Genomic DNA, 25604 nt, shown 5'->3' on the forward strand with positions numbered 1-25604 from the left:
CAAGAAGGTCTTCTCAAAGGTTGTAATGGGGCTAAGGCTCAAGGTTTAAAGAAACGAAAGGTAAGGATTTATCAAAGTATCCTAAAAACCTAGCAGAGCACATGTAAATGTAGAGACCTCAAAATATTCCACCAAGGCATTGCAAAAACGTCACTCCCCCATAGAGGTAACATAAAAGGGACAAATGTCTTCATGTTGGGCCCAATCTTCAATGTAAACTTCCCTTGAACTCTAGTGAAATGGACAAAGGCCAAATTTTTCTGTAGTGGGCCTTCAATTCAAAACAAACTCCAAAATCACTAAGTATGGGGGACTAACATCCATAAATATTTCTTTTTCATTCTTTTTCTTTCTTTTTAGCCGTACACATTTTTCTTTTCTTTTCATTCTTTTTTCCGGTTTTCTCAAATTTTTTTCTTTATGGACAAGTCTACCCCCACACTTGAACTTTCACCTCTTCTCAATTTTCATCCTTAGCACCAAACCCATGTAGTATGTCTCAAAAGATAGCTCCACTAAGTTCTTAGAACAAAGGGTAAGGTTGTAACTATACTAAGCTTCATGGTTAAGGATTTTAAGGGTGATGAACGAAAAGGCTTAATGTAGGCTCAAAGGGGCTTATCTAGGGGGTCCCACGACGGGCACAAATGGGGACACAAGTTTATTTGGCAATGGTGGTAATTCCTAAGGTGCCTCTATCCTTTCCAGAATCAGGGCCATGTATTGATATCACGTCTCAACAAGCACAAGAGCGAATTCTAGCATTCTCTAGTCCATTAAACTTAATCTATGGCAAGCAGTCAATCAAGATGGAAGAATAATGAGATCATCAAAACATCGCCAAGAAAATAAGAATATATATATATATATATATATATATATTTTTTTTTCATTTTCACTCCAAGAAAAAGGAACATGACTCAAATATCTCACATGGGCTTTATGAATCAAAACTTATCTTAACATGCTCATATTCTGTACCAAGGTCACGAGATCCATATCCACTACACATGCATACATTTTTCATATATCTCAATTAACCAAAGAATACCATGTTAAAATCATCTCAATGTTGTGATCCTCTTTTAGCCATAATTTCAGAGATATAGAATCATCCTAGACAGTTGAAGGGGCATCCTAAGACTCAAAACAAAAACAAAAGCAACTAAATTTTTTAATTTTTGACATTTTTCAATTTTTTTGTATTTTTCAATATATATGACTCAAGATAAAAGTATAAATCCCTTCCCCCACACTTAAATATTGCATTGTCCTCAATGTAATCAATCATAAGCATGCAATGAAACAAGTAAGCATAGATAGAAGGCATTTATGAAAACAAATCCTAAAATAAAAACAAAAGAGAAAAAATTGAAAAATAAAAAGAAATAGGGAAAGAGAAAGCAAATCTGTGTAGGTAGACTCATTCACAGCTACTTCTGAATTGGGTTGCCTCCCAAGCAGCGCTTGAATTTAACGTCTTTCAGCCAGACGGTACCTCCATTAAATAAAGTTAGTGACTATAATTAACTAAGAAATACAAAATATACAAACAAGTTTAACTATGAATTACAAACTACAAACAATTAACAAGTACATTGTACACAAGACACAAGTTAGGTACACAAGTGAGTAAAAAAAAAAACATGAAAAATATTTACACAAATGTTTTTTTTTTTTACCTTAGTGCATCACAACATTTTGTTACATTTTCTTTTGTCATAAATATTATTGATATCAAATCTAATTCCAAGCGGTAAATCAAGTGGACGTGCGGCCCAAGTATAGTCGCCTAGACACAAAGTCCCTCCTACATCCGTTGGGCAACCTTACTGAGATGGCCAGGTAGGGGAGGGCGAACACAAGAGGTAGGATCCATTTTGGCATAGGCTACTCCCTCATTGAGGTTTACGCCCATTTGTAAGCACTTCTGGATCCAGAACCCGTTATGAACGTTGTCCCCTTCCTAGACACCATCTCACATAGGATATTCTTACTAGGATGTAAAAGGTCCTAAGTGTGAAGACAGTTCAATGAATGTTAATAAAGGCCGCCCTCAACCTTAAGGGACCTGAATTAGGTACCAATAAGGGGTTTAGGCCAATATTAATAAACACGACTTCACCTATTCCTTCTTTAATTTACAACTCACAATTAAACTCGTGTTCAACAATATAAAAAACAACCTAAGTAATTAATTAACTAATTTCGAGAATTACAAACAATTAACAAGTAAATTTTTTTTTTTTTTTTACGATCACAATATAAACAAAACAACATATATTCACAATATGACAAATGATTTTTCAATCCCCGGCAACGGCGCCAAAAATTGATGCGCTTTTTGCAAGCGCATAATTTAACCCTGAAATATCGTTAGTAGTATAAGCAAATAGGGATCGTTCTATTCCGGGGATTGAGGGTACACCTGTCATTGTCAAACAATTAAACAATTAAAATTAAAACAAAGTATAATATTCACAAATATATTCACAACTATAAACATTTTACACGAAAAGGGGGGATTTTGTTTTTGGTTTTTCGAAAATAAAACTAGGTTAACAAAACAATTAAAATGCAAAAACATAAAAATACGAATGGAATGAGAGAACAAAGATCAAAACCGAAACTTATGATTAAAATTGATTCAAACCCTAATATTGTTCATCTAAGTCATGAGAAAGGAGTTGATCATGTGAAACATTCGAAAGCAAATGAATTCCCATTTTTTACTTATCAATGCTAATTAACCTAAGCGAAAGCACCTAGATTAATCCTATCAAACATGCAATCAAACCCTAGAAAGCTAGTCAATCATGTCATGTTTAACGCATTACACATAGAGAAAGGCTATCAACTCAAGTGTACAACTTAGTATGGAAAAGTCCACCTAATTGCAATTCTCTTTAATTAAATTCGATCTTTGTACAAAACCTTTACTACTTTGATTCAAGTTTACACAAAACGAAAAAACGATTTCATGTTCTTAAACCTAGCACCAATTATATCGAAACCCTAAGTGTTTGCAACCACATAAGATTAAAATACAAAAGTTATCTATAACGCAAATTTAATTAAACAAACCCACATAAGCAACTCTCGAAGAACAATAATATGAATCTGAAAATTTCATTCAATCATATAAAATTCCAGAAATTAATAACTTTGTTCAATCATGAATGTCAACTAAAACAAACCAACGAAATTCAAACAAAGGTTACAAAGTAGAGGTCGAATTACACCGTGGATGGAAGATGAGGATGAATGATTTTCGTTGTGATCCTTGAAGCTTGAAAGCAAGTCTTCAATGGTGGATGGTGGAGGAATAGTCACGGCTCCTTCTTCTCCCTTCGGCCTTGCTTGAACTCCGTGGCTTGCTTTAGAGGATGGAGAGAAAATGGAAGAAGCTCACGGCAACAATATAATTTTTCTGAATTTTTCTAAGGGATGTGGAACCCTTTTCAACGTCAAAGAGGTGGGTATATATAGGAGCACGGCTAGGGTTCACAAAGCAATCAGAAATTTCCACATAGCTTCCACCAATGAGAATTCGCCAAGTAAGCTTTGTGATGTAGTCCAACCAATCATAGAATGCCAAGTAATCCGTGTGATGTGTTCCAACCAATCAAAATTCTCTAAAATACCTCCCTAATATTTAATTGCCGAATTTCCTTGGAATTATTCTGATTTTCTTCATGAATTTCGGCAAATATTCCTTTAGGGAATTTAGGGATGCACCTAGACACGTTTTCAGCTTTTCTTGGTCTCCACCTTTTTCTCTTTCCTTTTATTTCTCCCTTGAATCTCTCTTGGCGTCATCTCCTTGATTATTTCTGATTTTCACGTTGGCAATCACACCAAATTATTCCTCCAACAATATTTCCTTCCCATAAAAGTCTCCCAAGAAAATCTCTCCTTGAAATCCTCAATCAATCATCTTTAATTCCCATGTTGTCACCTTGTTTTTCCTTATGTATTACACGGCAAATTTAATCCCCAAGGAAAATATATTTTCCTTTTTAAAAACTCTTCCTTGATTTCCTCTTGGCATTATATTTTCTGATTTTCCACGTCATTTCCTTGCCATGTCATCTTCATGAAGCTTCTCTTTCCATTTATGAACTCAATTCAGCTTATTTATTCCAAAGACCTGAAAATAGAAGCTTTCTAAAATAAGAAATGGAAACTTTCCTAAACTAAAATGGAAACTTTCTAAAAATGGAAAATAGAAACTACAAAACGGAAACTTTCTACAATTAGGAACTTTCCCAATCAAAGAATGGAAACTTTCCTAAACAGAGTTTTATTAAGGAAATAACGCAGGAAATGTAGGGAAATAGCAGTTAAAACGTAGCATTAAAATGCTCCTATCAATACTAAGTTGTACATTTGAGTTGATAGCCTTTCTATGTGTTTTATGCGTTGAACATGTCATGATTGACTAGCTTTCTAGGGTTTGATTACATGTTTTATAGGATTGATCTAGGTGCTTTCGCTTAGGTTAATTAGCATTGAAAAGTAAAAAATGGGAATTCATTTGCTTTCGAATGTTTCACATGATCAACTCCTTTCTCATGACTTAGATGAACAATATTAGGGTTTGAATCGATTTTAATCATAGTTTCGGGTTTTGATCTTTGTTCTCTCATTCCTTTTGTGTTTTTATGTTTTTGTGTTTTATTTGTTTTGTTAACTTAGTTTTATTTTCAAAAAACCAAAAACATAATCCCCCCTTTTCGTGTAAAATGTTTATAGTTGTGAATATCTTTGTGAATATTATACTTTGTTTTAATTTTAATTGTTTAATTGTTTGAAAATGACAGGTGTACCCTCAATCCCCGGAATAGAACGATCCCTATTTGCTTATACTACTAACGATATTTTCAGGGTTAAATTATGTGCTTGCTCAGAGCGTATCAACTGTTGTGAAGAATGCTGAGAACGAGTTGGTGCCCCAGAGGACAGTTACAGGCCACAGAATTTGTATTGACTACAGAAAGCTCAATGCCACCACAAGGAAAGATCACTTTCCCCTTCCATACATTGACCAGATGCTTGAGTGACTAGCTGGACATGATTACTACTACTTCTTGGATGGCTACTCAGGCTACAACCAGATTGCCATAGCCAATGAGGATCAAGAGAAGACAACGTTCACCTGCCCCTTTGGGACATTAGCCTATCGTCGCATGCCTTTTGGACTCTGCAACGCACCAGGTACCTTTCAAAGGTGTATGGTAAGTATTTTTTTAGATTATATTGAGAAAATCATAGAGGTATTCATGGATGATTTTTCTGTATTTGGAAAAAGCTTTGATGATTGTCTTAATAATCTGGAATTAATCTTAAAACGTTGCATGGAAAAACCTTGTGTTAAACTGGGAAAAATGCCATTTTATGGTTAGGCAAGGGATAGTTCTAGGACATATTATCTCTTCTAGGGGTATAGAGGTTGACAAAGCTAAAGTAGACCTTGTACGTTACTTACCCTCTCCCACTTCTGTGAGAGAGGTTCGATCTTTCCTTGGTCATGCAGGGCTCTACAGGAGGTTTATCAAGGACTTTTCAAGGATTTCAAGACCTTTATGCCGCCTACTCCAGAAGGATGTGACATTTGATTTTGATAAGGAGTGCCAGGTGATGCGCTAAAGTCAAGCGCGCAATTTAACCCTGCAAAATGTAGTTGTTAGTATAGAATAAGTAGGGATCGTTCAAGCCGGGGATTGAGGGTACACCTGTAATTGCAAAAACAAGTAAAGAATTATTACAAGTATAAATTATTATTTACAAAAATAAAACAAAGAAAAGAAATATATACAAGTCGACACAAAAAAGGGGGGTTTAGGATTATAAAATCAAAAATTAAAATAAATAAAATAAAGAAATTGTAAAAACACATATACAAGGGTGGAACGCAAGGAACAAAGATCAAAACCACATCCATATGAATGAAATCCAATTACAATTCCTATAGTTGATTTTCTATGTCATGAGAAAGCAGTTGACCATGTGAAACGTTAGAAAGCAAACGATTTCCCATTTTTTACTTTCCTTGAATATTTAATCTAAGTGAAAGCACCTAATTAAACCTATTGAACATGCAATCATAGTCTAGAAAGCTAGCTAATCAATAACACATTCAACGCATGAAGAACAAAGAAAGGATGTCAACCAAAGTGCACAACCTAGTATGAAAAAGTTAATCTATTTGCAATCCTCCTTAATTGATTTCGATTTTTGTCCAAAGCCTTTACTACTTATGAAATAGGTTCACAAAACTATTAGGTGAATTTTTTACCTAAATCTAGCACCAATTACATGCATATATCCTAAGTTGGCCACCAAAGAACATAAACATATAAAAGTTTTCTGTAATCCAAAATCAATTAAGCAATCTCACATAAGCAACATAGAAATCAACATAAAGAAATCACAACTTTATTTCAAAACATATAAACGGGCTTTAAACTTTGCCTGATACGCTTAAAGCAAGCGCATAATTTAACCCTGAAAAGATCGTTAGTAGTATAAGCAAATATGGATCGTTCTATTCCGGGGATTGAGGGTACACCTGTCATTTTCAAACAATTAAACAATTAAAATTAAAACAAAGTATAATATTCACACATATATACACTATTTACGAAAAAAAGGAGAATATTTTTTATTTTGGTTTTCGAAAAATAAACTAAGTTAAGAAAACAAATAAAATGCAAAAACATAAAAATACGATGGGATGAGAAAACAAAGATCAAAATCAAAACTATGATTAAAATCGATTCAAACCTTATATTGTTCAACAAAGTCATGTAAGAGGAGTTGATCATGTGAAACGTTAAAAGCAAACAATTTCCCGTATTTTACTTTTCAATGCTAATTAATCTAAGTGAAAGCACAAAGACTAATCCTATCAAACATGCATTCAAGCCCTAGAAAGCTAGTCAATCATCACATGTTCAAAGCAATAAACACCTAGAAAGGCTATCAACTCAAGTGTGCAACTTAGTATGAAAAAGTCCACCTAATTGCAATTCTCTTTGATTAAATCCGATTTTTGCACAAAACCTTTACTACTTTTCGATTTAAGAACACAAAACCAAAAAGTTGATTCATGTTCTTAAATTCGTAGCACCACTCATACATAAACCCTAAAAGTTTCGAACCATTTAGAATTAACATACAAGAGTTATCAATCAAACAAATTCAATCAAACAATCACACATAAGCAACTTTGAATCGCAATAAAAGAATCTGAAAATTCCTCAATTAATCATAAAATTTCAGAATTAATAACTTTGTTTAAACATATATGTCAACTAGTTCATAACCAACGAAATTCAAAGCAAAGGTTACAAAGGAGAATCGGATTACACCGTGGATGAAGATGAGATGGATGATTCAAGTTGTGGTTTCTTGAAACTCGAAAGCAAGCTTCAAGGATGAATATGGATGGTGATGCTCACGGCTTCTCTTCTTCTTCTTTGGCCTTGCTTTAACTCGTGGAGATGACTAGAGGATGGAGAAAGGACTTCAAAAGCTCACGGCAAAGAGAAGTATTTTCTGATTTTTCTAAAGTCTAAACGCAAAAGAGGGGAACCCTAGACGTCTTCATTGAGGGAGTATATATAGGGAACGAATTCTTGCTCACCAAGCCGTGCACTTCTCCAAGCATTCTCACGGCAATTCTTTGATAACTCTACATAATTTCCTCCAATGCTAGCTTGCCACATAAGCCCTATGACATGGTTCAACCAATCACAAAATTCCAATTTAATTCCCTAAATAATCTTGCCGAAATATATAGAGATATTTTCTGATTTTCTTCACCAATTTCGGCAACAATATATTTAGAGAATATAGGGGACAAATCTAGACTCCTTTTAGAGCTTTTTGTGTTCAACACATATTCTCTTTCCTTTTATTTCTCCCTTGAATATCTCTTTGCCGAATTCTCTAGGGTTTTCATTTGATTCACACGGCAAATCCCTTCTTTTTCTTTTGGCTTGGACGGCAAGGAGTCTCCTAGGGTTTATCTTTCCATAAAAATTACCCTAGAAAATCTCAACCGAAATTCTCTTTGATAATTTCTGATTTTCACGCCACTTCCTTGTTTCTCTCTTAGGATTTCACGGCAACAACATCTCTAGGGTTTCATCCTTGCGTCACAACCCTAATTCCATGGGCTCTTGTGGGCCTTGATCCATTTTGCTGAAAATCCACTTCATTCTTGAGAGTTCTTGGGCCTTGTTGCTTCTTATTCAAGCCTTGTCACCTTCCAATGTCATAACACTTCATTTTTCTATTTCTTTTTCATGGTAACGTTGGAAACTTCATTGGTAAGCTTTCCTCCTTTTCGCAGGGTTTCCTGGTTGAAGTAGGAGAACTTCTTTTCTTCATTTTTGCTCATTTCTGTGGTCCATTGCTTCTCATTTTTGCTCCCCTTGACGTTCGCAAGCTCCTCTTTCCATTTGTGAGTTCATTTCCACTTTTTAGCTCGGAGGTCCTGAAAATAGAAACTAATAAGAAAAATAGAAACTTTCCTAAAATGAAAAATGACAACTTTCCTAAACTGAAAATGGGAAACTTACTAAAAATGATAAATAGAAACTACCGAAAATAGCAACTTTCTACAAATAGGAACTTTCCCAATCGAAGAATGGAAACTTTCCTAAACAAGGTTTTAATAAGGAAATAACGCAAGAAATGTAGGGAAAAGCAAGTAAAACGTCGCATTAAAATGCTCCTATCAGATTCCCCCACACTTAGCTTTTGCTAGTCCCTTAGCAAAATCACACTAAGACTCAACGAAAATTTTAAAGACTCAAACAAATACAATGACTCTATTGCCCTTCAACTTTTTGTCTCAGCAATCTCTGACTTTCACAACACCAAGATTAGCACTCAACCAAGAATCAATGTTTAAGCATTCGAGAGTTAATTAAAACATATAATCCACACATACACAAGTAGGACTTGGTTGTAACAATGGTGATGGGGTTAAGCTTAGCATGTTTCAGACAAGTATGATTCAAATCCTCACAAGGTATATTCACTCTTTCTTCTCTCAGATCCTGGCAATGCTTAAAAGCTTATAAACACTCAAGTATATGTGAGAGAACATATTTTAAGGCAATCAAATAGGTCACATATATAAGAAACGAAAAACACTTTGTGAATATAATTTTCTTTCAAAAGATCTCATGAAGGATACCAACTACTTGCACGAATGGACTGCCATAGGTTCAACTCTTGTAACTCATCTCCACATCAAGGGCTGTCCCATCTTAAGGATCAAGAAGGTCTTCTCAAGGGTTGTAATGGGGCCAAGGCTCAAGGTTTAAAGAAACGAAAGGTAAGGATTCATCAAAGTGTCCTAAAAACCTAGTAGAGCTCATGTGAATGTAGAGACCTCAAGAAATTCCACCAAGGCATTTTTAAAACGTCACTTTCCCTAGGGGTGATCATAAAAGGGCCTAATGTCTTCATGTTGGGCCCAATCTTCAATGCAAACTTCCCTTGAACTCTAGTGAAATGGACAAAGGCCAAAATTTTCTGGAATGGGCCTTCAATTCAAAGTAAGCTCCAAAATCACTAAGTATGGGGGACTAAAATCAATAAATATTTCTTTCTTTTTTTTTTTTCTTTTTTTTTTTTCTAGGAGTACATAATTCTTTTCTTTTCTTTTAATTTTTTCACGGCTTTCTCATAATTTTTTTTTCTTTTCATGGACAAGTCTACCCCCACACTTGAACTTTCACCTCTTCTCAATCTTTATCCTTAGCGCCAAACCCATGTAGTATGTCTCAAAAGATAGCTCCACTAAGTTCTTAGAACAAAGGGTAAGGTTGTAACTATACTAAGCTTCATGGTTAAGGATTTTAAGGGTGATGAACGAAAAGGCTTAATGTAGGCTCAAAGGGGCTTATCTAGGGGGGTCCCACGACAGGCACAAATAGGGACACAAGTTTATATGGCAATGGTGGTAATTCCTAAGGTGCCTCTATCCCTTCCAGAATCAGGGCCATGTATTGATATAACGTCTCAACAAGCACAAGAGTGAATTATAGCATTCTCTAGTCCATTAAACTTAATCTATGGCAAGCAGTCAATCAAATGAAAGAATAATGAGATCATCAAAACATCGCCAAGAAATTAAGAGTATATTTTGTTTTCATTTCACTCCAAGAAAAGGGAACATGGCTCAATTATCTCACATGGGCTTTATGAATCAAAACTTATCTTAACATGCTCATATTTTGTACCAAGGTCACGAGATCCATATCCACTACACATGCATACATTTTTCACACATCTCAATTAACCAAAGAATACCATGTTAAAATCATCTCAATGTTGTGATCCTCTTTTAGTCATGATTTCAGAGATATAGAATCATCCTAGACAGTTGAAAGGGCATCCTATGACTCAAAACAAAAATAAAAGCAACGAAATTTTTTTTATATTTTTGACATTTTTCGATTTTTTGTATTTTCCAATATATATGACTCAAAATAAAAGACAAAAATGTAAATCCCTTCCCCCACACTTAAATATTGCATTGTCCTCAATGTAATCAAGAATAAGCATGCAATGAAACACTTAAGCATATAGGGATGAAATTTACGAAAAGAACTACTAAAACAAAGAGAAAAAGGAGAAGTAAAAGGGGAAGAGAAAGCAAATCTGCGTTGACGACTCCTCCACAGCTACTTCTGAATTGGGTTGCCTCCCAAGCAGCGCTTAATGTTTATAGTCTTTCAGCCTAGACTTGTACCTCCATTTAATCCTCTGGTTGTGGGGCGTTTTGGAGGGGTACATCCTCCACTTCATGCTCCACAAATGCCTCATAGTAAGGCTTTAGGCGATGGCCATTGACTTTGAACTCGTTACCTGTTTGTTCACTCTTTATCTGCACAGCTCCATGGGAGAACACATTAGTGATAACAAAAGGCCCAATCCAACGAGAACGAAGTTTACCTGGGAAGAGTTTGAGACGAGAATGGAAGAGAAGAACTTTTTGGCCCACAACAAAAGTCTTCCTTCGAATCATTTTATCATGGAATGCCTTAGTCTTGTCCTTGTAAATCTTAGCATTTTCGAAGGCATCATTCCTAATCTCTTCTAACTCTTGCAATTGCAACTTCCTATGAAGCCCAGCTGCATCAATATCCATGTTGAACTGCTTCACAGCCCACCAAGCTTTGTGCTCTAACTCCACAGGTAAATGGCAAGGTTTGCCATAGACAATTCGATATGGTGACATACCTATGGGAGTTTTGTATGCAGTTCTGTAAGCCCACAAAGCATCCTCCAAACGCAAAGACCAGTCTTTCCTGTTAGGGTGCACAGTCTTCTCCAATATCCCCTTAATTTGACGGTTAGAGACCTCAGCCTGCCCACTAGTTTGGGGGTGATAAGGTGTAGAAACCTTATGTGTCACATCATATCTCTTCAAGAGAGCCTCAATCGTCCGATTGCAAAAGTGGGATCCACCATCACTAATGAGAACTCTAGGCATTCCAAACCTGCTAAAGGTGTTAGACTTGATAAAATCTGCAACAACCTTAGAGTCATTAGTTCGAGAGGCCTTTGCTTCCACCCATTTGGAAACATAGTCCACTGCAAGTAAGATATAGAGAAACCCATAAGATGAAGGGAATGGTCCCATGAAATCGATACCCCAGACATCAAATATTTCAACAGTTATGATATTAGATAATGGCATTTGATCTCTAGGACCTAGATTTCCTGTTCTTTGGCATTTATCACAAGTTAAACAATAGGCATGTGCATCCCTAAATAATGTTGGCCAATAGAACCCAGACTCTAGCACCTTAAATGCAGTCTTCTTAGACCCAAAGTGACCCCCACATGCTTTAGAATTGCAAAAAGAAAGTATAACATTATGTTCATGTTCAGGCACACATCTCCTAATCAATTGATCAGAGCAATATTTCCACAGATAAGGTTCATCCCAAACATATTGCTTAACAGTTTTCTTAAGCCTATCTTTATGAGCACGTGACATGGTATCAGGAATCTTCCTAGAAACAATGTAATTCACAATATCTGCATACCATGGTTCACTTACCTGGATTCCAAAGAGTTGTTCATCTGGAAACGTCTCCACCAAAGGGAGAGGGTCTTCTGCGTGCACCAAACGACTCAAGTGGTCAGCTACCACGTTTTCACTACCCTTCTTGTCCTTGATTTCAACGTCAAATTCTTGTAAGAGTAGGATCCATCTAATGAGCCTTGGTTTCGCCTCCTTCTTGGTCATCAAGTACTTCAAAGCTGCATGGTCAGTATAAATAATTACCTTGGTACCAAGTAGGTAGGAACGAAACTTCTCAAGGGCAAAAACAACTGCAAGGAGCTCTTTCTCTGTAGTGGAGTAGTTCAGTTGTGCATCATTCAGAGTCCTTGAGGCGTAGTAGATGGCATAGGGACGTTTGTCCTTCCTTTGCCCCAAAACAGCTCCAACTGCATAGTCAGAGGCATCACACATCAACTCAAAGGGCAAGGACCAATCTGGAGGTAACATGATAGGGGCAGACGTCAATAGTTCCTTGAGCTTGTCAAAAGCCTCTTGATACTCCTTGTCAAACACAAACGCCACATCCTTTTGAAGTAGTTGGCATAGAGGTCTCGAAATCTTGGAGAAGTCCTTGATAAACCTCCTATAAAAACCTGCATGGCCAAGGAATGAACGAATCTCTCTCACAGAAGTGGGAGAGGGTAAGTAACGCACAAGGTCTACTTTAGCTTTGTCCACCTCTATACCCCTAGCAGAGATGATATGGCCTAGAACTATAAGTCTAACCATAAAATGGCATTTTTCCCAGTTTAACACAAGGTTAGTTTCCACACAACGTTGCAAGATAATTTCAAGATTATTAAGACAATCATCATAACTTTTTCCAAAAACAGAAAAATCATCCATGAATACCTCTATGATTTTCTCAATATAATCTGAAAATATACTTACCATACACCTCTGAAAGGTACCTGGTGCGTTGCAAAGTCCAAAAGGCATGCGACGATAGGCAAATGTCCCAAAAGGGCAGGTGAACGTTGTCTTCTCTTGGTCCTCATTGGCTATGGCAATCTGATTGTATCCTGAATAGCCATCCAAGAAGCAGTAGTACTCATGTCCAGCTAGGCGCTCAAGCATTTGATCAATGAATGGAAGAGGAAAGTGATCTTTCCTTGTTGTGGCGTTGAGCTTCCTGTAGTCAATACAGACTCTGTGGCCTGTGACTGTCCTTTGGGGCACCAGTTCGTTCTCAGCATTCTTTACCACAGTTACCCCAGACTTCTTGGGCACAACCTGAACTGGGGACACCCATTTAGAGTCCGAAATGGGGTAGATTACCCCACAATCTAGGAGTTTGATAACCTCCTTCTTCACAACTTCCATCATGGGAGGGTTGAGACGACGTTGAGCCTCTCTAGTAGGTTTTGTCCCCTCCTCAAGAAGTATCCTGTGGACGCAAGTTGTAGGGCTTATTCCCTTGATATCCGCCAATGTCCATCCTATGGCGGTCTTGTGTTTCTTCAACATCACCACTAATCTCTCCTCTTGGGAGGACGTAAGCGAGGAGGACACAATCACTGGTAGGGTCTCCTTGTCTCCTAAGTAGACATACTTCAAGTGGTCTGGAAGAGGTTTAAGCTCAAGTTCTGGGGCCTGGACCACTGAAGGTAAAGTCTTGTTAGCAGATAACTGAATGGACAAAGGAGAAGTTGACTTACCTACAAAGGGTGATGCGTCAAGGAAGGAGACATTTTCAATGATCTTTCCTTCACAAGTGTCCTTCAAGTCATCCTTTGAAATAGTGACGCCATCTTTTGTGTACCCTACTCCTTGTGCAAGTGTCGTGGCTAGGGTATCCTCATTCACGACATCAAACATTTTCTGTGCAAGATCATCCAAAATGTCAATAGAATAACAATCACTTACATCAAGAGGATACCTTATGGCTTCAAAAATGTTGAAGCCTATAACGTCACCATCAAACTCCATTGTGAGAGAGCCTGCATATACATCCATCTTTGTCCTAGCTGTCCTTAGAAAAGGACGTCCCAAAAGCAATGGAGTGGAACTCACAGGGGAGTCCTCCATTTCCAACACATAAAAATCAGCTGGGAAGATAAGATGGTTAACCTGCACAAGTACATCCTCCAACAAACCTCTAGGGTATGCATTGGATCTGTCAGCTAACTGAATTATAACATTATCAGATTTAAGTTCCCCTAGACCTAGGGTTTCATAAACAGAATAGGGCATAACATTAACAGATGCACCTAGGTCTAGCATGGCATTCTTAAATCTAGAGTTACCAATAGTACACGGAATAGTAAAGCTTCCAGGATCCTTACATTTTGGAGGAATTTTCCTCTGAATCAAGGCAGAGACATTCTCACTTACCTTTACCACCTCCTTTTCACGGTTTACTCTCCTAGTAGTGCAAAGTTCTTTGAGGAACTTGGCATACTTAGGGACTTGCTTGATGGCCTCTAGGAGGGGTAAGTTCACTTGCACCTTCTTGAAAGTTTCCAAGATAGCTTGGTCACTTTCATCCTTCTTAGATTGGGCAAACCTGCGTGGGAAGGGCATGCAAGAAGAAGAAGGGTTAGCAATAACCGAATTTGAAAAGTTAGAATTAGTACCTTTAATTTCCGGTTTTGCCTTTAATGGTGAGGACTGATAGGAGCATTTTAATGCGATGTTTTAATAGTTATTTCCCCATATTTTGCTTAGTTATTTCCTTTACTTAATCATTTTTAATTTAGTTTCTATTTTATAGGTACATTGAATAAATGGAGAAGAAATGAGCTTAAAGGCAGAAGGGATGCAGAAATGAGCTGAAATGAAGAAACAGAGTTTTCCTGGTCCGACTAGGAATCCCAGTCAACGCAGGAATCCTGATGAGGCTAGGAAACCTGAAGGCACTAGGAGACCACATGACGTGGGAGATATTATGGGAGATTAAATCTGATTTTTGCATGGGAAATCAAGGAGATTACGTTGAGAAAATCAAGGGAGAATTTCAAGGGATTGTGCAACAAGAAAAGGCTCAAAACAAGTCCAGATTCGTTCCTTAATTCCCTCAAGATATGTTGGCTGAAATTAGAGAATAAAATCTGCAATTTTAATGTGGAAATCAAGAGAAAATCAAGGGGAGGACATTAAGGATAAAGCCATGGAGATATTTAAGGGAGAAAAGGTCCAAAATGAGTCCGGATACATTGTCTAGGTTCATGCCTAGATATTTGACCGAAAATTAAGAGAAAAATCAGAAATAATCTTGGGAAAATTAGCAACAATATATTAGGGATTGATTTTGGAGCTTTTTGATTGGTTGGATGACACACAGAGCTGACGTGGCGCTACGTGATTGGTCGAAGCTGTGTGGCAAAGCTTGGCCGTTCCCCTATATAAACCCCCCTATGCTAGACGTTTACAAGAACAACACATTTTCATTCAGAAAATCCTCCATAACGTCATAAGCTCTCTCTCTCTCTCCATTCTCTAGTTGCAAAGTTCTGCGTTTTCAAGCAAGGAGAGGAAGAAGAAGAAGGAGCCGTGAAGATCATATCCTCCATCATCCACCTTGAAGGCTTGCTTCCAAGATTCAAGATCCAACTATCTAGCTCTCCATCTCCATCTCCACTCACGGTGTAATTCGTTCCTTTTCCTTGTAACCTTTTTGGTTTCCTTGTTTGATTTCGTAGGAATTTGTTTCTAGTTAACAATAACGTTTAGGGCAAAGTTTAAGCCCAATTTCTATGTTTAAATAAAGTTTTTGAATTCTATAATTGTGATTCGAAGTTGCTTATGTGAGTTTGTTTAATTAAATTTGCTTTATAGATATCTTTTGTATTTTAATCTTATGTGGTTCGAAACACTTAGGGTTTTGATATGAATGGTGCTAGATTTGAGAACATGAAATCAACTTTTTGTTTTGTGTAACTTGAATCGAAGTAGTAAAGGTTTTGGACAAAAACCGAATTTAATTAAAGAGAATTGCAATTAGGTGGACTTTTCCATAACTAAGTTGTACACTTGAGTTGATAGCCTTTCTCTATGTGTAATGCGTTAAACATGTTATGATTAACTAGCTTTCTAGTGCTTGAATGCATGTTTGATAGGATTGATCTAGGTGCTTTCGCTTAGGTTAATTAGCATTGAAAAGTAAAAAATGGGAAATTATTTGCTTTCGAATATTTCACATGATCAACTCCTTTCTCATGACTTAGATGAACAATTATAGGGTTTGAATCGAATTTGATTACATGGAATTGGTTTTGATCTTTGTTCCTTGCGTTCCACCCTTGTACATGTGTTTTTACATTTTCTTTATTTTATTTATTTTAATTTTCAATTTATTAATCCTAAACCCCCCTCTTTATGTTTACTTGTATATATTTTTATTTCTTTGTTTTATTTTTGTAAATAATAATTTTTACTTTTACTAATTAATTAATTGTTTTTGCAATTACAGGTGTACCCTCAATCCCCGGTTAGAACGATCCCTACTTATTCTCTACTAACAACTACATGCAGGGTTAAATTGCGCGCTTACTTTTAGCATTATCAAGGACGCCTTGGTCTCTTCCTTAGACGTTGCAGGGTCCTTCTCAATACCCAACTTGGTGGGTTCTTGGTCTTCCTCATTGCTTGCTTGGGCCACCTTGGTCCGTTGAGGTTGATCCACAAATGGTCTTCCACTCCTTGTAGTCACAACAGATGCATTCTCCACATTACCCTTAGGATTAGGTATTGTGACACTAGGGAGCTTTCCAGTTTCGTGAATCTTTCCCATGAAGTCCACAACTTGGCCCATCTGCTTCTTAAGGTCTGCAATATCCTTAGTATGGGTCTGTTGTCCTTGAATCAAAGCCTGTGTAGAGTTTGTCAAGGCTTGGGTAGAACTAGTCAAGGCTTCCAACGTTTTGTCATAGTGAGACATTGAAGGTCCTGAGTTCTGTGGAGGAGGCATGTAAGGTCTTTGGAAGGAAGGTCCTTGAAATGAAGGACCTTGAGGACGTTGGAAGTTCCCACCAAGAGGATTCTGAACGTTTTCATTGTTGGTCCACTTGAAGTTGGGATGGTCCCTCCATCCTGGGTTGTAAGTATTTGAGTAAGGGTCATGCCTAGGACGTTGAGGTCCTCTCTGATATCCTCCTTGATATCCTCCAATAGCATTTTCCCCCACACTTAGCTTTTGCTAGTCCCTTAGCAAAATCAACATAACAAACCAAAAGACAAAGAAACAAAACAAAGAAACTAACGAAAATACTAAGTATAGAAAACAAAAACACAAAGACACAAAAACGTAAAACACTTAAACAAGAACAAAGACAAAACGTTGACAAACACAATAACTATAACGTTGACTCACAAAATGACTTCTAAGCCCTTTAACATATTGTCTCAGCAATCTCATACTTTCAAGTCACCAAGATTAGCACTTAACCAAGCATCACGTCTTCAAGATATTCGAGAACTAATTACAAAATATAATCCACATATAAGCACGTAAGACTTGGGAGTAAACAATGGTGATGGGTGTTCTCAACACATTTCAAACAAGTCATGATTCAACCTCACATAGATATATCACTCTTTCTTCTCTCAGATTCAAGGCTCATGCTTAAAAGCTTCATCACTCAAGTATATGTGAAAGATTACAAAGTAGATCACATACATAAGAAACGAAAGCACACATATATTTTTCTTTTAAAGATCTCATGAAAGATATCAACCACATGCACGAATGAACCCAAGCCATAAGTTCAACAGTTATAACTCATCTCCACATCAAAGGCTGTCCCATCTTAAGGATCAAAGAGGTCTTACAATTAAGGTTGTAATGGGGTCAAGGCTTAAGGTTTAAAAGAAACGAAGGGATAGGAAAACCACAAAGTATCCTAAAAACCTAGCAGAGCACTTGTTGATGTTGAGAGACCACTTTTGAAATCCACCATGCATTGCAAAACGTCATGTATCCTTAGGGCTTTATAAAAGGGCCAAGTGTCATCGAGTTGGGCTCAGACTTCATTTTAACCTTCTTTTGAACAAGTGTGAATTGGACAAAGACCAGGTTCTTCAACAATGGGCCTTCAATTCAAAGCAAACTCCAAATCCACTAAGTATAGGGGACTAAAATCCATAAACACTTAAACAATAATACACATTTTTTCTTTAATTGCCGAAAACATATTCTTGTTTTTTTTTTTTCACGATTTCTTTTTCTCTTTTTTTTCAACTTTCGGCAATTACATACATTTTTCACTTATGGACAAGTCTACCCCCACACTTGAACTTCTTCATGCCTTCAAAATTCATCCTTGATGCCAAAACTCCAAGCAAAGTCTCGAAAATATGCTCCACTAAGTCTTTAGAACAAAGGGTAAAGATATAACTATACTAGGGTTAAGGGTTAAGGAATTTTGAGGGTGATGAAAGAAAAGGTTCAATGTAGGCTCAAAGGGGTTAAACTAGGGGGGTCCCACGACGGGCACAAATGGGGACACAGGCTATATTTGGCAATGGTGGTAAAAATCCTAAGTAAGTACCTTTATCCTTTCCAGAATCAGGGCCATATATTGATTATAAACGTCTCAACAAGCATAACAGTGAATTCTAGCATTCTCTAGTCCATTAAAGAGCTATGGCATGTAGTCAATCAAGATGAAAGAATAATGAGATCAACAAATCATCGCCAAGAAAATAAGAGTATAATCATTTTTTTTCATTAATCACTCACAAAGAAAGGGCACATGGCTCAAATTCTCACTTAGGGTTATTATGAATCATAACTTATCTTCCACATGTTCATATTCTGTACCAAAGTTACGCATGCACCATATCTACTACACATTCATATGCTTTTCATAAATCATAATTAACCAAAGAATATCATCAAACATTATCCCAATTTTGTGATCCTCTTTTAGCCTTAATTTCAGAGATATAAGCACATCCTAGACAGTTAAAAGGGCATCCTAAGACTCGATCACAAAACAAAAACAAAAAGATTTTTTTTTTTTTAATTTAATTAAATTTTTTTTTTGAATAGTGACGAATTACTATTAAAGTGATGAAAATAATTTTTTTTTTTTTTTTTTTAAGACCACAAAACTAGCTCTCTAAAAACAAAGTGAAACGTTAAACCCTTCCCCCACACTTAAATCATGCATTGTCCTCAATGTATAAACAATTATAAAGCATGCAAAGCATCAATCAAGCATAGAAGAATAGTTAACGCAACAAATCCTAAAAGAAAAGCAAAGTTGACGAAAATAAAAGAGAAGGGAAGAGTTCAAGAAAGCAAATCTGCGTTGATGGCTCCTCCACAGCTACGGATGAAATGGGTTGCCTCCCATGCAGCGCTTAATGTTTAAAGTCTTTCAGCCTAGACTTGTACCTCCATTTATTCCAATGTATAGACACAACAAAACAACACAAGTATGAATATATACAAAACCAACGAAATTTTATGTACATATTTACAACTTTTACAATTTTTACAATCTTTAAGTAGTTAACTTCAATAAGGAGTCGTGAATCAAGGTTTAGACACACGGCCCAAAGATTCTAGTTTTAATACAAGTCTCCCTTCCCTTTATCTTTTGGGAACTCTTTTCACACAGAGCCAGGTAGTAGAGGAACGATTTTGGCGGAGCTCAGCTCACTTGATTAGCAGGGGACGAGACCCTTTGCTAGCACTTCTCGTATCCAATCAACCTAGACACCCTATGCTAATAAGGCGCGCCTACTTGATAAAGAAAACTTTGACAAGTATTAACAAGAGAATATTTCACCTAGTCCATTATGACTCACAACTTCTTACCAAACCCAACTTTTTCGAAAATTGTCTAAGTATATGACTTCAACAAGACATCATGAACTATTGTTTTGGACGTGCGGCCCAAGTCCTTGCCTCCACACATATTTCTTCTCAAATCCTTTGGGCAACCTTACTGAAATGGCCAGTGCGGGGGAGGACGAGCACGAGAGGTAGAAACCATTTTGGCACAAGCTACTCCCACATAGTGGTTTACGCTCGTTTGATTGCCTTTCTGGTTTCAAAACCTGTCATGAACGTTGTCCCCTTCCTAGTCACCATCTCACATAGGCTATACTTACTTAGATAAGAGAAAACCTAAGTGCAAGACATTTTTTCAAGTGTTAACAAAAGCCGCCCTCAACCTTAAGAGACCTGAATCAGGCACTAATAAGGGGTTAAGGCTAATGTTAACAAAAGAGACTTCACCTATTCCATAATAGTTCATAATCCCTTACCAAAATCATACCTTAGTGGCGGTTTTCATCACATGAAGACTTTTCAATCCCCGGCAACGGCGCCAAAAATTGATACGTGCAAAAGCATCGTCAATTTAAACCCTGAAAAATATCATCGTTAGTATAGAGCAAATAGGGTATCGTTCAAATCCGGGGATTGAGGGTGCTAACATGTGAGAAACAAATTAATATACAAGTTACGAAAATTATAAGAACATTTACAAGTTTACACGAAAATTAGAAAAACAACAAAGAAAGAATTAGAGAGAAAACATACATGTCACACGAAATTAGAAGACAAAAGAATGAGAGAAACAATCAAAATACACAAGTATATATAGACAATTCGAAAAGAAGAGAGAATTTAAGTTAGAAAAGGTTTTGGAAATCCTACTCCTATTTATACACAATTTACAAATCCATATCACATAGGGAATCCATATACAACAAGGAAACAAAAATCCCTAAAGAACACCACCAAAAATCCCTAAGAAACACAATTCCTAAAAAACACCAAAGAAATCCCTATTTTTTAGCAATCCCTAAAAAACACAAGACAATTTCCTAAAAACCACTAAATTAATTCCTAGAAAACACTAACACATATTTACTATTCACGGAGTTACTATTCACGAATTTTAAAAACATTTTATTTATTTTATTATTTGTATTAACATGCTACCTAAAAACTCTAAGTTAATTTTAATTATTTACAAATATACAAAAACACATAACATAAAGATGGGGGGTTTTAAAGATTGAAAACTATAAATTTTCGAAAACAAATAAAAGATTAAAAACATTTTTATTTACATAGGTGGGAAAAGAAGAATTTTTGAAGAACAATTCATCAAGAACAATTCAAGAACAACATATTAATGCATCCCTTAATCTTGTAATTACCATGGAACGATATCAACCAAGAAACAAAGTTACAAGCGCCCAATGTCCCTTATATGACTTCCCTTTACACACTTTACACAATTGATCGACGAAGCGCCAAACCAACATATTTCAAATGCAAGTATCACACAATCGAAGCGACTCATAATCTCATGCATTCAAATCATTAAGAGCAAGTGAAAGTTTAGTCAATAAACATGCAAATTCAAGTACTCGAAGCAAGTTTTTTCATTACATGCATAATCTGATCTCGACCTTTGTACAAAGCCTTTACTACTATATCGAATTAGGGTCACGAAGCGTTTAACCTAATTACTAGCTCCAATTACATGCAATCATCCTAAGTTTGCAACCAAAGAACAAGAACATGCAAAAGTTATCTATAAAACAAAACCAGATTATCAATCCATATTTCGGCAATTAATCAAGATCAAGAACACACAAACACATCAATCATAGAAAAGCATATCAAAATAGCATCCAAAAATCAGAAAGTTAACTCATGGTTTCGGTTTTACACATAAGGAAAACAAAACAGAAAAATACAACTACAAAAACACTAAACCGTAAAGAGAACATAGGGAAGATGGTATGAACAACCCTTGACTACGTCCCAAGGTCCAAAGCAGATCCAAGGCAGCAACACAAGGTAGAATTCACGGCTAGGATGGAGGATGGCACGGCTAGGAACTTGTAGATGCAAAAACCTGAAACTCAAGAGCAAACCGGTGAGAAACGAAATTGTGGAGAATATCTTGTTACCCCTGAACGTCTAATACACAAGGTATATATAGTAGAACGTCCCAAGGCACTCCCAATTCGTTTCTACTTGGTTTCTCCAAAGTTGTGTTGATCTAGGACTTGTTTGGCACAAAGCAGATTTCCGGCAGGATTGACCTCAGTGCACTAAAACGGCCATAACGTCTTCTAGAAAATAGATATCGCTGAGCTGTAAAAAGTTCTGGAAACTAGACATCTGTAGCTTTCCAACCATATAAAGATCATAATTTTCTGAACTCCGAGCGATTAATGGCACTCCATTGAAGTTGACTGATCTGCACAAGCAGTAATCCGAATCTGTAATGGATTTGACTTTTAAAGCACAACTTAAGTCCACTTCGGTTTTCCTTCACATCACACACCTCTCACATGTCTTCCATGCCTTATTGAAGAATGAAACGTCAAGAACTCCCTAGAACCTTCAAGAATATCACGGCAATTCCAATCCATACTCAACTAGAAATCCAAACTCCATATTGCTTTGAAATCCGAATTCCTTGTTGCTTTCTCTTCCATGTGCACGGCATATGATCTTCTTGAGACTTCTAGATACTTCATGAACGTTCCAAGGCTCTCCTAGTATGAGTAGAACTCCATATGCAAGTAGGTTTCCTAGTTGAATACTGCTTCCTTTTCCGAGATGCTTCTACACTCTTCCGGAACCTTCTTGAGTAATCCTTATCCAACAGGGACTCCTTGTCACACTAGTATTCCTTATCTGAGTAGAATTGGGTTTCCTTGTCCAAGTAGAACTCCTAGTCCAAGTCAGCTTCAGACTCCTACTCCAACTGGGATTCCTTTTCCTAGTCAAACTGGGAAAACTTCCATTTCTTCATTTTTCTTCATTTCTGCGCCACTTGTGCCTTCCTTAACCATTTTTGGACTTTGAGACTCCATTTACACCTGTAAAACACTAACTAAGTTAAATTGATCAAGATAAAGGAAATAACTTAGCAAAATATAGGGTTTAAACATTATAAACGTCGCATTTTATGCTCCTATCACATTTGCAGATTCCCATCCTCCATTGTCATTAAGTTGAGGGCACTGATCTGTAACATGCCCTTGCATCGAGCATACCCCACAAGCTATTGTTGCACTTAGTCCCTTGGAACTTATCACTTGGTTCATGAGGAGAGTAAGCTTATTCAGTTGGTCTTCAATGGCAGTGTTCTTGCTTACTTCATGTACCCTACGAGTAGAGTGTCCTACCCCCTCATATTGTTGGGTGTTTAGGGCACGATTAGCTATAAGTTCCTTCCCAACTGCAGGTGACTTATCCACAAAAGCTCCTCCAGCTGCAGCATCAAGCATTTGCCTTTCCAAGGGCAAGAGTCCTTCGTAGAAACATGTAAGTAGGGTCTCATCCTTCATCTGATGTTGAGGACATTGTGCAAGTAGGGAGTTGAACCTCTCATAGTAGGCAGCATAGGACTCATCATGGGCTTGCTCTATCCACTGAGCTTCTTCCTAAGTGTTATGACCTTTGAAGCTGGGAAGTATTTTTCCAAGAAGGCCTTCCTCATTGTTTCCCATGATGTGATACGTCCAGCAGGAAGCTCATATAGCCAATCTTTGGCTCTGTCAGCTAAGGAGAACGGAAATGCCTTCATCTTCAGAATGTTTTCATCTGCTCCTTATGGTTGCATATTTGCACACACAGACTGGAATTCTCTGATGTGCTTGTTAGCGTCCTCCATATTAAGGCCATGGAACATAGGGAGCTTGTGCAACAATCCACTGTTAAGCTCAAACTCTGCTTGTCTTCCTGCTGCAGGGGCAAGGTAAATGATGCCTGAAGGAGGTCCTCCTTCGACTGTTGCTGTGGAGAGTTCCCTAATAGAAGCCATTCTCTCTTCCTTGACTTCTTCAGGTGGTGGTGAAAGTGGTGGTGTAGAGTTGGACGAAACCACAGGTGAAGGTGAACGTGAAGGAGGAGATGGAGTAGGTGTAGGTGATGTAGACTCCTCAGAAGAGTAGATCCTCTTCCCTTGCTCGTTAAATGTGTACTCTTTGAATTGCAAGGAAGAAGGTCTTCTGTACTCAAGTTGTGGAGGATTCTTCAAACGAGCAAGTCTTTCTTCAATCTCTTGTTTGGTAGGGATTTTAGAGGACTCGGACATTCATGGAGATCCTGAAAAACATTAAGATTTACAAAAGTTAGTAACGTACAAAAGACAAGAAATACAAGTTACTACTTTATACAAAAACGTCACTATTCACAAGGCAACAAAAGAGACTTACAAAGTTTGTACAAGTAAGAGAAGTATAAAACAAACCAATTTACATGTGAAGGTTATGTACAAGTATTTTATTTTTACATGGAAACGTTATAAGCATAGTTAATATCTCAATTGATTCCAAGTTGTAAGTCGAGCCCAATAGAAACCACTACTATTGGTGAGCTACGATATAGGGATAGTCGCCTAGACATAAGTCACTTTCCTTTGTTTCAGAAGGCCAGATAGCCAGATTAAGAGGTAAGTGAGAGGGAGGACTCATTTTGGTGATACTACGGAGGCTACTCCCTCATTGAGGTTTACGCCCCTATTGGCTACTTCCACATTGTGGTTTACGCACAGTCTATAGTATCTCTGAGATCCAATTGAACCCATCACCCAGGGTCTCAACCTAAGACACCATCTGTATTGCCCCTTACTCAGCTTGGAGAATAACTCATGTGTTAAACTGTTCTCCAAGTATTAATAAAGGCCGCCCTCAACCTCATAAGACCTTAGAAAGGTACGAATGAAGGGTTAAGGCCAATATTAACAAAAGGGCCCTTGTCTACTCATACGATTTTACATACTCACAACAATTAAGTATTTAACAAAATTCATAACTCCATCTTATTTTCTTTAAGTAAAATTCTTTACAAATATAATTAGACAAAACAAGTACCAAAACTTTCACACAAAACACAAAACGTCACTATTCACACTTTTTTTTTTTTTTTTCTTTCTTCTTTTATTTTTCAATTATTCTCAACACTTAGGTACGGGAACAGGGAATCTCGGAGTGCAATGGGCTGTAACAGCTACCTTTCCAAGATTATGTTTAATCCAATATACCTTAATGTATCACAACATATTCTTACATTTTCTTTTGTCATAAATATTATTGATATCAAATCTAATTCCAAGCGGTAAATCAAGTGGACGTGCGGCCCAAGTATAATCGTCAAGACACTAAGTCCCTCCTACATCCTTTGGGCAACCTTACTGAAATGGCCAGGTAGGGGAGGACGAACACAAGAGGTAGGATCCATTTTGGCATAGGCTACTCCCACATAGTGGTTTACGCCCATTTGTAAGCACTTCTGAATCCAGAAACCGTTATGAACGTTGTCCCCTTCCTAGACACCATCTCACATAGGCTATACTTACTTGGATGTAAAAGGTCCTAAGTGTGAAGACAGTTCAATGAATGTTAATAAAGGCCGCCCTCAACCTTAAGGGACCTGAACTAGGTACCAATGAGGGGTTTAGGCCAATATTAATAAACACGACTTCACCTATTCCTTCTTTAATTTACAACTCACAATTAAACTCGTGTTCAACAATAAAAATAACAACCTAAGTAATTAATCTACTAATTTTCGACAATT

General features: G+C 37.1%; 1 protein-coding gene across 1 annotated transcript in view; it reads right to left on the reverse strand.

Moving 5' to 3' along the window:
- LOC133730631 (uncharacterized) overlaps positions 1-25604 on the reverse strand; it is a 120253-nt gene that overhangs the window by 20666 nt on the left and 73983 nt on the right. The window contains exon 4 of the mRNA XM_062158183.1: positions 12429-13147. Within this exon, the coding sequence (XP_062014167.1) occupies positions 12429-13147 (719 nt within the window). The remainder of the gene's footprint in view (positions 1-12428; positions 13148-25604) is intronic.

The sequence above is a fragment of the Rosa rugosa genome, chromosome 2 (assembly GCF_958449725.1).
Source record: "Rosa rugosa chromosome 2, drRosRugo1.1, whole genome shotgun sequence".
Classification (NCBI taxonomy): Eukaryota; Viridiplantae; Streptophyta; class Magnoliopsida; order Rosales; family Rosaceae; genus Rosa; species Rosa rugosa.